This window comes from Thamnophis sirtalis, unplaced genomic scaffold (genome assembly GCF_051295495.1).
Source record: "Thamnophis sirtalis isolate CommonGarterSnake01/CBP01778 unplaced genomic scaffold, rThaSir2_p1.2 scaffold_3, whole genome shotgun sequence".
NCBI classification, from domain to species: domain Eukaryota; kingdom Metazoa; phylum Chordata; class Lepidosauria; order Squamata; family Natricidae; genus Thamnophis; species Thamnophis sirtalis.
This window is the reverse complement of record NW_028261383.1, coordinates 13,546,552-13,563,057: the sequence shown is the minus strand read 5'-3', so window position 1 is coordinate 13,563,057 and position 16,506 is coordinate 13,546,552. Positions and strand designations below refer to the sequence as shown.

The 16,506-nt window shown below is 44.7% G+C and overlaps 1 protein-coding gene across 1 annotated transcript in view; it reads right to left on the bottom strand.

The window, feature by feature from the left end:
- Nucleotides 1-16,506, bottom strand: part of LOC106556477 (pregnancy zone protein) — a 71,445-nt gene that overhangs the window by 40,576 nt on the left and 14,363 nt on the right. Inside the window, 10 exon segments of the mRNA XM_087711344.1 lie at nucleotides 1,244-1,307; nucleotides 2,541-2,708; nucleotides 3,014-3,163; nucleotides 4,726-4,871; nucleotides 6,903-6,966; nucleotides 10,132-10,356; nucleotides 11,116-11,277; nucleotides 12,342-12,451; nucleotides 13,838-13,952; nucleotides 14,280-14,397. Of these exon segments, the coding sequence (XP_087567470.1) occupies nucleotides 1,244-1,307; nucleotides 2,541-2,708; nucleotides 3,014-3,163; nucleotides 4,726-4,871; nucleotides 6,903-6,966; nucleotides 10,132-10,356; nucleotides 11,116-11,277; nucleotides 12,342-12,451; nucleotides 13,838-13,952; nucleotides 14,280-14,397 (1,322 nt within the window).

Genomic DNA, 16,506 nt, shown 5'->3' with positions numbered 1-16,506 from the left:
GGGATGGGGGGAGGAACTCAGAAACTGACAAGATGGTGGCTGCAATTGGGTGATCAAAGTCACACCTCTTTAAATTGACATACATAAAAAAAGAGAAAGGCTTCACACAGACAGGTCTGGCTGCCATCTTGCCTTTTTTTAAAAAAAAGTTTTTTTAAAAAAAAAACTTTTTCTCAAATATCATTTTACTGAGGGTGATTTTCTTAATGCTAACCCTGTGAATTATGTTTTGCTTAATGGTGGGCTTTTTTTAGCCTATTGATGTTTCAATGGGAGGAGAATCTTTTACTTTATATTTATTCACAGTTTTGGTTTCTGCCACTGCCCTCTGGTACGTGTCTCTGTACAAGTCAGGATTTGGCTCCTCAACAAGTCAGGAATAGCAATAGCATTTAGATTTGTATAGCGCTTCATAGTGCTTTACAGCCCTCTCTAAGCAGTTTACAGGGTCATCTTATTGCCCCCAACAATCTGGATCCTCATTTTGCCAACCTTGGAAGGATGGAAGCTGAATCAGCCTTGAGCCTGGTGAGATTTGAACTGCTGGCAGTCAGCAGAATTAGCCTGCAATACTGCATTCTAACCACTGCGCCACCATGACTCTTCTCAATTGCTTAAGAGAGTTCAGGAAAAGGATTTTTGGGCATCAAGAGAAAGTAAGGGGCATTGCCCACATGGTGACATCATTTGTAACAATGACACGGTGCAGATCATGTGAATTCTAGGGTACGGAAAAATGAAACAACAGAGCTGGAAGGGACCTTGGAGGTCTTCTACCTGCTGCTCAAGCAGAAGATCCTATACCATTTCAGACATGTTGTTGGCCAATCTCTTCTTAAAAATCCTCAGTGCTGGAGAACTCAGAACTTCTGAACACAAGTGGTTCCACTGGTTAATTGTTCTCTCAGGAAAGAGCTGCTTATTTCTAGGTTGGCCCTCTCCTTGATTAATTCTCAACCACTGATTCTTGTCCTGCCCTCAGATGCTTTGGAGAATAGGTTGCCACTCCCCCCCTTCTCTTTGGCAGCCTCTCAAATATCGGAAGACCATTGTCATGTCAACCCTAGTCCTTCTTTTCATTAGACTAAACATATCCAATTCTCGCAACAAAGGAACAGTCCCTCAGCCCCTATGGAACAGAGAAATTTCTCCATCCATGAAAGAGTTCCAGCACTCAATCCTGAAAGTACTTGATTGTAAAAGATCCATTTCCTTATCATTTTCTCCCTATTCCAGTTCTTACCACGGTCAGGGCAGTATTCCGGGACACGTATCCTGGTGTTGGTAAAAATGTTCAAGCCGAAGTCCTACCAGATGAAGCAAAAAAGCCACTGAGGAACAGTCCTTTCTGCTCATGAAAACTACTGATCAATATTTATTTTTCAGTAAGATCTAATACACCCAATCACAAGGAATATATTACTGTCCAAACTCTCTCCAGTAAATTTTTTTTTCATAATGCTCTGTACATCCTCTGTACATAGTGCTGTCCATTTGAGTGGCACTTAAAGGGACAGACAAGGAACAGATGGAAATTGGCATCTTCAATAGCCATCTATAGCCAGAAAGCCAATCCTTTGAGGGGTCTGCAGCAGAGAAGCACTGGGAGAGACATCTCACAGCTGTTAAACTTGATCGCGTCCCGGGACATCTCATTTAATCTTTTTCTTGAATATCCATGTTTTTCTGTTTTCTTAAAAGTTCATGTAAACTATGCTCATGTAAACTATGTCTTTGCCTTTGTGGAGCTGGGATAGGCATGGCCTGTATGTGACACATCTGGCCTGCAGCGTGCCAGTTTGACAGGCCTGTCTTAGCAGAGGGCAGCTCTTGGCTGATAGCAATAGCACGTAGAATTATATACTGCTTCACAGTACTTTTCAGCCCTCTCTGAGAGGTTTACAGAATCAACCTCTTGCCCCCAACAATCTGTGTCCTCATTTTGCCAATTTCGGAAGGATGGAAGCTGAATTAACCTAGAGCCAGTCAGGATCGAACTCCTGGAGTGAGCAGTGAGTTAGCCTGCAGTACTTCATTCTAATCACTGCACCACCAGCAATAGAATTTTGGGCCTCAATTATGGTCATAAATTGAGGGCCACCTGTAAAGTCCGATTAAATCCCAGGGCAAATTTAGGAAGGACAAACCATTAAGAAAATAAGGAAAGAATATCATGAATGAAAGCAAATACACGTGTCCCAAGATAATGTTGCGGGATCCAATTTCAGTTAGTCACTAGGATGAGAGATTTTGTCTTCTGAGGTTTCGGACTCATGCTGGAGCCCATCTTCAGGGAACATCTGTCTACCAGAATGTGTGCTAGTTTCCTGAGGATGGGCTCCAGCATGAGATGAAAAGTTCGGGAGATCTCTGGTCCTGGTGACCAAGCAAGATTGGCTCCTGCAAGGAAACTATATCTCTATGGATCTGCCCAGGAAGATACCAGAAGTCTACTTCAGCTCAGCAGAGAACCTACTATGCCCTTCTCCTTGCTTAATGAGAACATCTCCCATGTGGGGAATCATAGCTTTGATGCTTACCCTGAATATGGTGTAAGAATCCCTATCTCCAGGGAAAAATTGCACTCCGAAGGGGCCAATGTTTCCAGCTCTGAATTGTTGTTGTGTACGACAGGAATGAAAATTGATTTCATCAAAAAAGACGGAAGAAGAGAAGATGAGATCTTTTTTGGGAAGGAAGCTGTAAACCTGGAAACAGAAATGCTGCAACTGAGGATGGAGATTTGGGCTAGAGGAACTTCCTGCCCATCAATCTATCAGCCAATGAAACAGATTGTACAAGAACAATAGCATTTAACAATAGCACTTAGACTTATACCCTTCATAGTGTTTTATAGCCTTCTCTAAGTGGCTTACAGAGTCAGCCTATTGCCTCCAACAATCTGGGTCCTCATTTTTACCAACCTTGGAATGGCTGAGTCAATCTTGAGCCAGTCAGAATCAAACACCTGGATTGAGCAGTGGGCCCCAAATGAAATGCAGTTGGAACTCACCTTCTCAGAGGAGAGCTCAGCTTCAGGTTTCAAGAGAAAGACACTCTGGTCAACGGCATGGATGGCACAGAGGGAACCAGGGAAAGCTGAAAGATGGAGTTGGGCTTTCTGTCCGGGGAGACCTTCTTGATCAGAGAACCACAGTTTGGCCTGTAAACATAAACCAGGTTTTTGAAAAAGCCATTTCCTCTCGGTGTGGAAAAATGGAAGGAGAAATGAATGGAATGAAGTTATCCTTCTTGTCATGCATATTATAACCTTGAGTTGCCCTCTGTGACTAACCTCAAGCCACAGTTTGACAGGCTCAATGGAACTATTGGCTGACTCCCCCAAAATAGGCTTAAGTTGACTTCCGGTTTGGCGTCATTGCGATACAGTCATAGGGATCGGGGCTCCGCTACCCTAGGCTGAACTCTCTTCATTGGGGGCCCCTTAAAGGGCTAAAGTCACCTTGGAGGAATGATAAAGAAAGGAGGGGTGCCTCCTAGATTGCAGAGAGTGAAAACTCTCCTGCCTGATCTGAGGCTTCTCCTCCTATCCAGCCATGAAGAAGAAATATTTATTGATATTGTTTTAATTGAAATATTAAAACGGACAAGAGATGAAGGATAGAAATAGAGTATCTACCAATATAAGATTTGTGATATTAAAATATAGAATAGAGGTAGAAATTAGAAAGGGGGGGAAAGATAATTATGCATATTTCAATAGAATGTTACAGTTAGTAGGTAGATGAAAGGACCAGAAGTTGAAAGATGATTGTATTATATACAATGTTATTATATTGTAATATATTATATGATGTGAATAGGATTAATGTAATTAAGGCTATCAAAATTGTTAAAAAGAAAAAAGGCTTAAGGTTAGCCGATGTTTGGGGTTTTCTTTCCATTGCAATTTATTTATGACCCACTGAGATACCGGTAGTCAAGGGAACAGGTCTGGCTAGGACATAACTGATTACATCAGCCTGGGCCAGCAGATAGAAAAAGCGGGTTCCACCACAAAACCGTGGAGGACAAAAGCGCGCTCGATGAAAGCGCGCATTTGACGTCATCACAGCGCGACGAAAACATCGCGCTGTGATCGAAAAATGTAAAAATAAAGCGAAAACCTTACCCTAACCCCCCCAAACCTAACCCTAACCCTAACCCTAAACCTAACCCTTAACCTAACCCTAAATCTAACCCTAAACCTAACCATTAACGTAACGCTAAACCTAACGCTAACCCTTAACCTAACGCTAAACATAACCCTAACGCTCTAAACCTAACCCTAACCCTTAACCTAACCCTAACCCTTAACCTAACCCTAACCCTAACCCTAACCCTAACCCTAACCCTAACCCTAACCCTAACCCTAACCCTAACCCTAACCCTAACCCTAACCCTAACCCTAACCCTAACCCTTACCTTTATGTGAATCGGCTTGCTTTAATTTTAATTTTATTTCAATTTTTAATATTTTTCATCACGCTGTGATGACATCACATGCGCGCTTTCGTCGAGCGCGATTTTGTCCTCCGCGGTTTTGACGGGTCACGGAAAAAGCGTAACTCAAGAGCTTTTTTTTATCAAAGGATCAGGAGCAAAGAAGGCTTTGTGGATATTAGCATCAATAGAGCGGAGGAGCACCAGCTTACAGAAGACCTGTTCTGGATCATTAAGATTCTGCCTTTCTTTAACAGCACAACACAAAATGCACAATGTTACCTTGTTGGAGAAGCACTTTTCTACGGTGAAGTCTTTCGAGTCAGCAACGAGTTCTCCACTGGACAAAATGGTGTAGATCAGCAAGGAGATCTTGGGAGCACTGTCGACATCAACCAAGAGACTTAAAACGAAGTCCCCTTTGGCTTCTAAGGGATGAAAGTTCCGGGTGGAGGGAGCTAGAGAGATTGAAAGAGACATATGCATTTCAATGAATGGATGGATGGGTAGGTAAGTTGGTAGATGGAATTAGTTCCAGTTGGAGTACATCAGACTTCACCAGGATGACCACAACAGGCTGGGAAATGTGAGTCAAAAATGGATCAATGAAGAACCAGGAGCTGAAGGACTTCAGCTGCTGTCTTCTTCTCAGTTGTGAGGGCTTGTCTTCTCCTCCACAATAAATGTTAGGTTTGTGGTGGCAATGATCAAGACGGTGGTCCTTCTTGTTTCAGGGATCCATGAAGCAGCAGGTGAATCTCCCTCCAGTAACATCTCCCACTGCACAGGAGGGCAATGGACATAAAACAGGCCCCGTGGCAGATGCCCTGGAGTCCTTCAACCCTTTGCCATCCTAAAAAACCCCAAATGCTGCTAAGACCCCTGAGTCAGTGCTGTCAGTAGTGCCTTCCCATGGCTCTCCAGGGTTTCTTGACTCTGGGTTGAATTTGGGGCCTTCTGGGTACCAGGTGATTGGAAACTGCATCCCATTCTCTATCCTTCTTTCGTCCACCTTGCATGTTTTTGTTATCCTTGAAAACAAAGTCACATCCAGCAAGCCAGCCTGCTGACTACAAGAGACTGAGCCCCTAATCCTCTTTGTGGGTCTCTGAGAAGGGCCTGTCCCAGAGGAAACGGCACATAGGCATCTGGGCAGCCTTTTACCGTAGTTGCAAAGAGGCATCACTGCGATGCCCAGCAAAAACTCAGAGTGAAGGAAGCAGCTGCAGAGATTTGGGAGAAGTTCCTACTGCTTGAGACCATCCCTTTCCTCTACTCAATGGTAGAGCTGTGCCAGTGCCTGGAGGCTGTCAGGGTCTGGATGGAAGTTAACAAGCTTGTACTCAATCCAGACAAGACCGAGTGGCTGTTGTGTTTCCCTCCCAAGAATTTGTCCAGTATTCCATCACTCAGGTTGGGGAGTGAAAATTTACGCCTCTCAGACAGGGCGCACAACTTGGGAGTCCTCCTGGACCCACAGCTGACCTTAGAACATCACCTGTCAGCTGTGACCAGAGGGGCATTTGCCCAGGTTCGCCTGGTGCACCAGTTGCGCCCCTACCTGAACCGGGAGGCACTCGTGACAGTCACTCACGCCCTCGTGACCTCAAGACTGGACTGCTGCAATGCGCTCTACATGGGGCAGCCTTTGAAGAGTATTCGGAGAATACAACTCGTCCAGAATGCAGCCGCGCGAGTGATTGTGGGTGCACCTCGATACACCCACGTTACACCTATCCTCCACGAGGTGCACTGGCTACCGATCGGTCTCCGGATACGCTTCAAAGTGCTAGTCGTAACTTATAAAGCCCTTCATGGTATTGGACCTGGGTACTTGAGAGACCGCCTGCTGCCAATTACCTCCCATAGACCCGTTAGATCGCACAGGGTCGGCCTCCTCCAGGTTCCGTCTACCAGCCAATGCCATCTGGCTACCACCCGGGGGAGGGCCTTCTCTGTAGTAGCTCCAGCCCTTTGGAATGAACTCTCCGTGGAGATTTGGACCCTCACCTCTCTCCAGGCCTTCCGGAAAGCCTTCAAAACCTGGCTGTGCCGGCAGGCCTGGGGTTGATGAGTTCCCCTCCCCTCTCGACTTATATGGCTGTATGACTCTTGTGTATTTTAATTACATGTATTGTGTTTGTATCCCCTTTCCCCCTTTTGAGTTGTTTGCCGCCCTGAGTCCCTCCCGGAGAAGGGCAGCATACAAATAAACTAAATCTTAAAATCTTAAATCTTAAATCTATGTGTGCCCACCTCCCTTGCCCTGCTAGTGTGAAATCAGATATAGTGAACCCAGCTGTGAGTGGGAAAAGGAAGAGAGTTTTTCAGACATGCAAGAGGCACCCAGCATTCAGCAAGAGAGAACTGGAGCCCCATAGATGGAGACACCCCAAGAACTTCTGGGAAGCTTTTTGTCAAGCAGGAGGGGGAGGGTCATTTGGAGGGAGAACATTTACCTTTTTCCTGTTCCACTGATTGACTGTGTGTCCCTGTTCGTATGATGTTATCCCTAGCCTTGACCTGCATGAGGAAAAAAATCCTGTTAGAAATGACGCCTTGGAGAAATCGATTGATCGATCGATTGATTGATTGATTGGTCAGTTGATTGATTGATTTCCAACTCTAAGCACTGGCTGTCATGTTAGATATATGGACCCCTAGAATTGCGGAGCTGCAATTGTCTAGCTTAACCTTTTGGTTAAAAGAATAGAATAATAATTCACCCATGGTGTTGATCAGGAATCTGGTGGATTTGATGATTGCCTTAAGGGAACGTATGTTGAGGTGGCAAGGCTAAAATCCAGGCCTATGCAGGCCTTCGTGGCCATGGAAAATCCCAAAGGAAAAGACTTGCCTGTGGATTAGGCTTGTGACCAAAACCACACAGAAGGCATGCTTGACTATTTTTATAGTCTCACACTGTGTTTGGATCAGGATTCCTCCACCTTTAGGGAGGACCCGTCTTTATTCAGCTCAATAAACATGTTTGGCTTATCAAGACAAATCCGGACTCTGTCTTTTATTTTTTCACCTAGTCACACCTGAAAACCTGCATAACAATGGAATCGCAGTACATTAGTTAGCCAGTGTAAGATGTAATTAAAGCAATTGTTCTGAAGTATGCAACTCAAGGCAGCGCCAAAGGAGTTGAGGAGCTGAAGTGTCACATGTAGTAGTATAAGGGGCTTATTAACACAATTTCCCCACTTCTGGGGAAAGGACTCCGTCTTAGAAAAACCAATGCCCTTAAAAACTCCATTGTTATCCACAGATATTGCCATAGCCTTACAGATACTTCATTATGTTTCAGCTCATTGCAAGATAAACTATAAGCAGGGAGTTTCCGGATTAAGGTTGTCCTTGACTTAGGGCCACAATTGAGCCCAACATTTCTGTGTTTAAGTAAAATAGTGGTGGTGAGTTTTCCCCATTTTATGACCTTTCTTGCCAGAGTGTCAACTCAGAAAAGCATTTCTAGTCTGCTTTCAAGTTGCCATTAGAAGCAAGGTGGGAGCACAATGGTAATGTCACTTTTTCAGTGTAGCTATAACTTCGAATGGGCACTGTTGTGGCCCAGCAGGAGCTGTTGGAGCTGCAAACAGACTCCGATAGCGAGGGGCCCTATGAGTCGGCTCAGAAAGATGTGGAGGACTCTGGACAGGGTTCAGACTCCGAGCAGGGACCAGAGAGGCTGGTTGGCCACCAGGAGGCATCTGAGGCATTGAGCAGTGGTGAAAGCCAAAGGGAGTTTGTCCCTGATGTCAGGCCCTGGAGCAGTGGGGAGTTAGTTCCAGACGCCAGGCAAAGACGGGCAGATAAGCGCCGACAGCAACTACACAGATACAGAAGATAATTGGGGCCAGGTGGTTGTGATTAGGCTCCTCCCAAGAGAGTATATAAGAAGAGACTTTGGGAGGAGGCTGTTTGCAGGACACAACTAATATACTAAAGCTGGAGAAGCTCTCGTGTGTATTTCTTATCTGTGGAAGTCTGGGTTGCTGCCAAAGTCTTGTCGGTGTGTTAATTTACTGTGAATAAATTGTCTAGCAGTAATCTTGTTTCGGTGTGCCTCACCATACGGAGGGGGGTCAGAACAGGTCACTAAACAAATGGTTGTAAATCAAGGGCTACCTGTACAATATATATAAATAGATTAGCAAATAAATCAATTTTCTGGGATCAAATTATTCAAAAATTATCCAAACCTTAGCACAAGGGTCTCTAATCCCTGGGCCACAGCCCATTATGGGACTTTGAACTATTCTGAATTATCCTGGAAGTGGCAGGCAAGCAAGTGCTTGTGCGCATTCATATATCTGCGAGCAATGTGCATGCATTTGATTGAGCCCCTGATTGAGCAGTGAGAACCCATGGAGTGGAGTACCTGCCACTTGTACAAATGGAACTGCATGCACACATGTCCACTACTGGCATGTTAAGATACACAAACAGATGCACACATGCACATGCACACACACACACACACACACACACACACATTTATCTGGGTACTTGAGAGACCGCCTACTGCCAATCACCTCCACTAGACCGATAAGATCGCATAGATTAGGCCTCCTCCGAATTCCATCAGCCAGCCAGTGTAGACTGGCAACTACTCGGAGGAGAGCCTTCTCGGTGGCTGCTCCGACCCTCTGGAACGAACTCCCCGTGGAGATCCGGACCCTCACGACCCTCCAGACCTTCCGCACCGCACTTAAAATCTGGCTATCCCGGCTGGCCTGGGGTTAAAGATTCTAACCCCTACTCGAATTGTATGACTGTTGAGTTCTTAAATGATGTAATGCTTTTATGTTGTAAATTGTTTGTCTTTCCCCCACCCCTTTTGAACTGTGAGCCGCCCTGAGTCCCCCCAGGGAAAAGGGCGGCATACAAATAAAGTGAACTGAACTGAACTGAACTGATTAATATTTTCTGTGGATATAGTTTTTGGATATCTGGGCCTTTCCTAAGTAGAAATGCCATCCTTGGGCTATCCAAAAAAAACTAACTAGGTGTGTGAGTCTGCTCTTCCCAGTGGGGATCCCCCTCCTGTCTCTGTGGCCTCTGTTTCAGCTCATTGCAATGGCCTCCAAAATCATGAAAAACCTAATAGATGTTATGCTTCTTGAGCAGAAATACAGTACTTTGAAGGAAATCTTGGACAGTGGCAGAAGAATAAGAGAAAACACTACTTGGACATAATTTAACTGAGATAACCACAAGTTGGAAGAAAACACAGAAGTATAGCTTTGGTTTTCACTGTTGACATTGAAACCTGGAGACCGTGAGTTCTAGTCTGGCATGAAGCCAACTAGGAGAGTGTGGGTCAGTCCCTTTTCTAGGAAGATCGGGGCAAACCTCTTCTGAAAATGTTACCAAGAAAAATGTAGGGAATTGGCCAAGCAGCCGCCTGGAGCCAAGATGGACTTACAACAAAAAAAGAAAAAACACAATAGGAGATTTGCTTGCCCAGATAAACTCACCCTAACAAGGGTACAACTAAGGATGAGTTAAGTTTGACTCATTCAAGAATCATGGGTAAACAAAGGTAACCCTTGGGGCAGTGTGCAAAAGGGAGATTGCCTCGGTATATTTATGTTGTAGTTCCATGCACATTGGAGAAAGGCTGTTTAACAGAACCAAGCAAACATGCCTTGTGAATGCAGCCATCCCCTGAAGACTCACCATGTAATAGAAGACAATCTCATCCTCGTTCTCATCACCTCGGTTAAGGATGTAATGCACCCGAACCGGCTCATAGTGGCTGCAGCTTAATGTTTCTGAAGCAGGCTCGATATGTAGATAACTTTGGCTTGGAGAATAAAGCACTTGTGCTGTGTGATCTGCATCTATGTGGCGGGGTGTAGACCAGGTGATGCTACTACACCAAGGTTCAGATTTATACACAGCCTGAGAGGAAAAGCACAGATTTAGAGAAATTGGGAGACTGGCTGAGAACATTTCATTGGCAAGGGCGAGAAAGATGGCAATTCAAAAATGTGACAGATCGTTAGATGATAGATGATAGATGATAGATGATAGATGATAGATGATAGATGATAGATGATAGATGATAGATGATAGATGATAGATGATAGATGATAGATGATAGATGATAGATGATAGATGATAGATGATAGATGATAGATAGATAGATAGATAGATAGATAGATAGATAGATAGATAGATAGATAGATAGATACATTTGATATTTCAGTAGATATCGATAATGGATGGATGATTGATGGTAGACAGACAGACAGACAGACAGACAGACACCATGTTTCTTCAAAAATACGACCAATAATAAGCCCAACCAGAGGTGGGTTCCTCCCACGGGAAATCACCCATGTGTTTGCGTACCCATAGTGCGGTGGTGTGGCCATGCCCCCAAACCGGTACGGTCCCCTGACCTGCCCCCGTTTGCAAGGCACTTCTCAAAGAGAAGGAAGTGAGCGTGGGGCTTCTTTTGGGAGCTAAACAACAGAATGAGTAAGATGGGAAATCACCTTAAAGGAGGGAAAAAAACAGTGACAATGAGCAAGGGGAGATGGAAAAAAGAAAAAAAAGGAAAAAAAGTGGGAGCCCTAAGCACTTGCCAATGCTGATGAGCTTTTTTTTTTTAAGCGAATGTGTATAATGCAGCTGTCACAAATCCAGGAGACTAACCTTAAGATTCAATATTCCAAGTGTGGGATCAGTGGTTTTTATGGAAAATTGAGCTCTCCCCTCAGTATCCGTCAGCTGATTGAGCAGCTGGGCTGTTGACAATATAAAAATCTGCACTGTTTCATTGCGGATCGGCACATTGTTGCCGTCTACCAGCTTCACCTGTGCACAAAAAACCACCACATTGACCCAACTGGTTGTGGCCAAGTATTTCAGTATTTACAAATGCAATTTGTTTCCTTCTGGGACGCCAAGCTTTCTCGTCAATCCATCCTAGTTTTTTTTTTTTTTTTTGCCATCACTACAACTCTGTGAAAAAGGGGAGACTAGAAGGAGGGACTTGAGCCTGGGAATAGCTTTTGGGACTGTGGCTGAAAAAGAAAGGGGATTATTTCTAAACTCAAGCAAGGAGTCGCTAAGAGATGGTGTTATTGGTTGGTTTGATAAACAGACTCTTCGTTAAGAAAAAGGGCTTTGGGAGTTTCAAAGCAGAGGAAACTCCCTCTGCAGGGGATGATAGCAATAGCCCTTCTATACTGCCCCATAGTGTTTTACATACCCTCTGGACAGTTTACAATGTCAACATGTTGCCCCCAATTATCTGGATCCTCAGCTGCAGCTATCCTGTAGCTCACTACTCACCACGAACAGTTAAATGTCCTGAGTGTCTCGATGTTGACTCAGTCTTCCATCCTTCCGAGGTCGGTAAAATGAGGACCCAGATGGTTAGGGGCAATAGCCGGCTCTTTAAACCGCTTAGAGGGGGCTGTAAAGCACTTTGAAGCGGTACATAACCCTAAGTGTTATTGCTATTGCACTGAGGCATGATCGGGGCTTTATGGTGGCTGCCATCTTGTTTTTTGGGGTCACCACCATCATTTCCATGGATACCCCTGCTTAATATTTCTGCTAATGAACAAAGGCTGAAAGGTTCCTATTGTAGACTCCAGCTTGCTTGCTTGTTTTCTCCTTCCCACCCCTCTTTCCCTCCCTTTCCTCCCTCCCTCCCTCCTTTGTCTTACATGGTATAAGATCTCTTGCTTGAGCAAGCGATTGAACCAGAACAGTGGCCCACAATCCTTTGGGCACCAGGGATTGTTCTAGCTCAGAGCAGCTGTGCAGCAGCTGTTGGGGTGAAGAAATGGCATTGGAGCAGACTCGAGGGGCCAGCTAGGCTGATACGGCTTAAATCCATCATTGCCAAGAAACCACAGCTCCCATCTTACCTTCACGATGTAGGGAATGCCGGGTTTATAGTAATAGTCTGTGTTTTCAAAGATAATTTTGCTCAACATGGACGTGATCCCAACGTATTCTGTGGCATTCGCCTCCACTCCTGTTGAAGAGAAATGTCATCTGCAAAAGGCTCTTCCCTTCCTCTCCAATTTCCCAGAAACTCCCTGACTCTGGAGTGCCAAGAAGCCTGACTCTTTTGATGGACACTTTCTTTGCCTTCATGGATTTCTGCTTTGGACAAGAGATTGGAATAGATGATCCCCGGATTTCTCTGACATGTCTAGGAGGATTCTCAGTCATCCAGGTCATGGTTGTCTCAAAGATGATTTTTTTTCCAAGGGGCAATTAGACTTTCTGGTTTTTCTTTGAAAACATTTCGCTTCTCAATTCAATAAACTCTTTCAAAGAACTGAAGAAGCTTCTTGGATGAGAAGTGAAACATCTTCAAAGAAAAACAAGAAAGTCCAGTTGCCACTTGAAAAAAAAAAATCACCTTTGGCATTTCTCTGACATACTAATTCCCTCTGTTGGTTTGAATTTGACACTCAGTAGCCCTTTAAAAGTTTCCCCCCATCCATTTGTGACTGGCTCAAAGGGGTAATGTGCATCTCCAGTTCTCAGCCTAGGGAATCTGTTGTCTGAGAGACGCGTCTGTCATCATGTGGCCAGCACAAAAGTATGGAACACAGTAACCTTTCCTGCTGAAGAGATACCTATTTTTCTACCTAAAATTTGCATCTTTCAAACTTCTAGGTTGGCAGGAGCTGGGGCTAGAATGGGAGCTCACCCAGTCTTGAGATGCTCGGGACTCAAGTCTGAGCTGTCAGCTTTCCAGCTGATAAGCCCAGAGTCTTAATCGCTTAGCCACTGCACTCTTTATGGGATATCAAATTTAATTAGTATTTATCAAACTGCTTGGAACCAACTGGTTCCCCCTCCCACACACACACACGTACAAAATCTTATAAGTCAGATGCCACTACTCTTAAGACACGGGGTGTTTTTTTCTATCAAGGTTGACTCAGCCCTCCATCCTTCCAAGGTGAGCACAATGGGGACCCAAGTTGTTGGGGGCAATAGGCTGACTTTGAAAACCACTTAGAGAGGGCTGCAATAGCAATAGCCCTGTAAAGCACCGTGCTTTCACGGTGCTTTACAGCCTTCTCTAAGCGGTTTACAGTTAGCATATCACTCCCAACACTGGGTCCTCATTTTACCCACCTCGGAAGGATGGAAGGCTGAGTCAACCTTGAGCCTGGTGGGATTCAAACTGCTAAATTGCAGGCAATCAGCAGCCGGCAGTCAGCAGAAGTAACCTGCAATAATGCATTCTAATCACTGCACCACCAAGCACTGTGAAGTGGTCTATGAGTCTAAGTGGTATTGCTATCTCCCAAACCTTCCTTGTAGGAAATGGGAGCTTTAGGTCTGGTTATGGGTCATTCTGGCAGCCAACTGATGCTCTTTGGTTGCTCATGAAGGTTACCTGTCCCTTCCTCTGTGATTTTGCCTTCGACGGCGATGTCCATCGAAAAACCGAGCAACAACAGGTGGAGCTCCTCAATATTCACCATCTTGGAGAAACAGCCGTTCCCGTCTGTCTGTGTGCCACACAACCAAGAAATCCAACTCTGTACTTTTCTTTTCTATTCTATTCTTTAAATGCAGAGCAATTTAATTGGGAGAAAAGTTTGAAAATGTGGGAAGAATGATGTCTCTTTTTGCTAACTTTCCCCATACAGTTTCAATAGAGCGAGCATTATTTTCAATTATTATCTCAAAAATCAGTTTTCTGCAGGATCACCCTCCCTACTGTTTGTCAGAGTGAATCCAGAAAATAGAGTCCCCATTTTTAAATAAAACTGCAAAATTAGGTTTAAAATAGGTCTACGAAGATATCCCAGCTGTGAAAACTTGACGTCCCTTACCTTGCCGTCAAATTCTTTACACAAACTTTTACCACTATCACATTCGTAAGGCATTAGTTGGGGATGCCGGCAGAGGGTCAGTTTCACCAGGCCAGGCACAGGTTTCCCATAAGTGTACCTGGAATCGGAACCCACCAATGTAAATAAAAACACGGAGAGGGAGATGATTTCATAGAGAAAGAAGATCAAAGGAACGCACAGCATCCAGAGGAAGCCTTGTGAGTATTTTTTTAGAGGATCCAATCTGAGTTAGTCACTTGGACCATTTAGTCTCCCAGGCTTTTGTAGTCTCTCTCTCCCTCCCCTCTCCGCTCTCCCCTCTCCCCTCTCCGCTCTCCCCTCTCCCCTCTCCCCTCTCCCCTCTCCCCTCTCCCCTCTCCCCTCTCCCCTCTCCCTCTCCCTCCCAGAGATTTAGTCTTCCAGGCTTTCAAAGTTGGTCTCTCTCCCTCCCTCTCCCACCTCTGTCCCTCTCTCCAGAATGAATAATATTTCTATGGCGCCCAGTTATGTGTTACTTGTTAATTTGGATATTGATAGCCAGATGTTAAGTCATTGGTTACAATAACTTAAAAGCCAGATGTCAATACCGCAATTAGCAACGAAGAGCCACAGAGAACTAGGCACTACATAAATACTGCGCATAGAACAGCCCATTGCACACATTCTGCAGAGAGAGAGTAGTTCCCTGAGGATGGACTCCAGCATGACTCCAAAACGCAGGAGATTGAATTTCCCGGTGACCCATCCAGATCGGATCATCCAATGTTATCCTGGGACACATATATTTCCTTGCATTCATTTTTTTAAAATTTATAATTTTAATTTATATGGCTTATATATATCTGGCTTTGCTTTGGATTTCTTTAACCTTCTGTGTTGTCAAGTATTGTATTTCATATTTTTCTTTCTTTCATAATCAGTTATCTTTTTTTTTTAACTTATGTCAGGTTACCATTGATTATTATATTGAATTATGTTATTTTTGCCATTTATCCATCATCTCAGTCCAGAATGACTCTGGGCAATTTCCCGATACTATTAAAGAGCAAATCTTGCAGGCGGAATTTTTTCTTTCTTTCTGCTTGTTTATACTGTCTTTGTTTAAACAACCCTTGTTCACCCAGCCTTTCACCATAACAACCTGACTAGGACTCTGCTTATTATTGTTATTTTCTTTCACCAGCTTCCTCAATATTTATCAGTTAGGTTTATTAACTCCAGAGCTTCCAGGTATATTTCTATCTATGGGTTATTGTATCTTATTATTTCTTATGAAAGATGTTTTTATTCTTCTTCTCCGGTTTCCTTCAGAAGGAAGAAAATTTCTACCATCATCATCACTATCATGCCTTTCAATCTATGCCCCACAAGGTATCAATGCAAAGTCAACCTTAGATGATCTCTGAGCAGGATACGGCCTGTTCAATATTTGGACAGTAGGCCACCAGGAGATCCCAGGCGGGGAAATTAAATAAGACATTCTCAGAATGTCAGAAGAAAACAGCATCAAGCCACCTTCGTGTCTTGTCAAAAAACCTATATGAAAGAAGCGAGCAAAACCCAAACAGGAATAGATTTTCTGCCCTCCCTTTCGGCTGCTGTTGTGGCCCGTTGGCTGCCAGCAGAGCTAGTAGCAGAGTCAGATGAAGAGGAGGTTGAGGGAGGGCCTGGGCCAGCTTCGGAGCCCTTGGAGGTCTCTGATAAGGAAGCAGCATCAGAGCAAGGGTCTTCCATCCCCCCCACCCCACCCCAGGTGGAGAGGCAGCTGTCTTTCATGCTTGAGTTGAATGAGGGGAGGAGGAACAGATGGGGCTCATCCCAGATGCGCCTATGTGCATAGAAGAAAGGAGAGGAGAGCAAAGGAAAGCAATATGCCGGCTCTCATGGAAAAGCCGATGAAGGTGCTAGCCAGCCGCTCCCTGACTGGGAAATAAATAGGAGGGGTTTGGGAGTGACTGACTGTCACAGACAATCCAGATTCTTTGGACAGAGCCAGGTTTGTTGGGACTAATTAGGTTTGGTTTTCGTTACTGTTTCTGTTCTATTTTGAAAAGGGGGTTCTTTTACTCGCGAGTAAGCGGCCTATCATTACTTGTGAAGCAGGGGTGGGTTTCTCGCCCCGTTCCAACCGGTTCGGTTGGAACGAGGCCGGCGGCGTCCTCGTGCACGCGCACGGCACACGCATGCGTACTAGCATCTGTGCGATGCTCCAGCTGCTCCTGGAGGA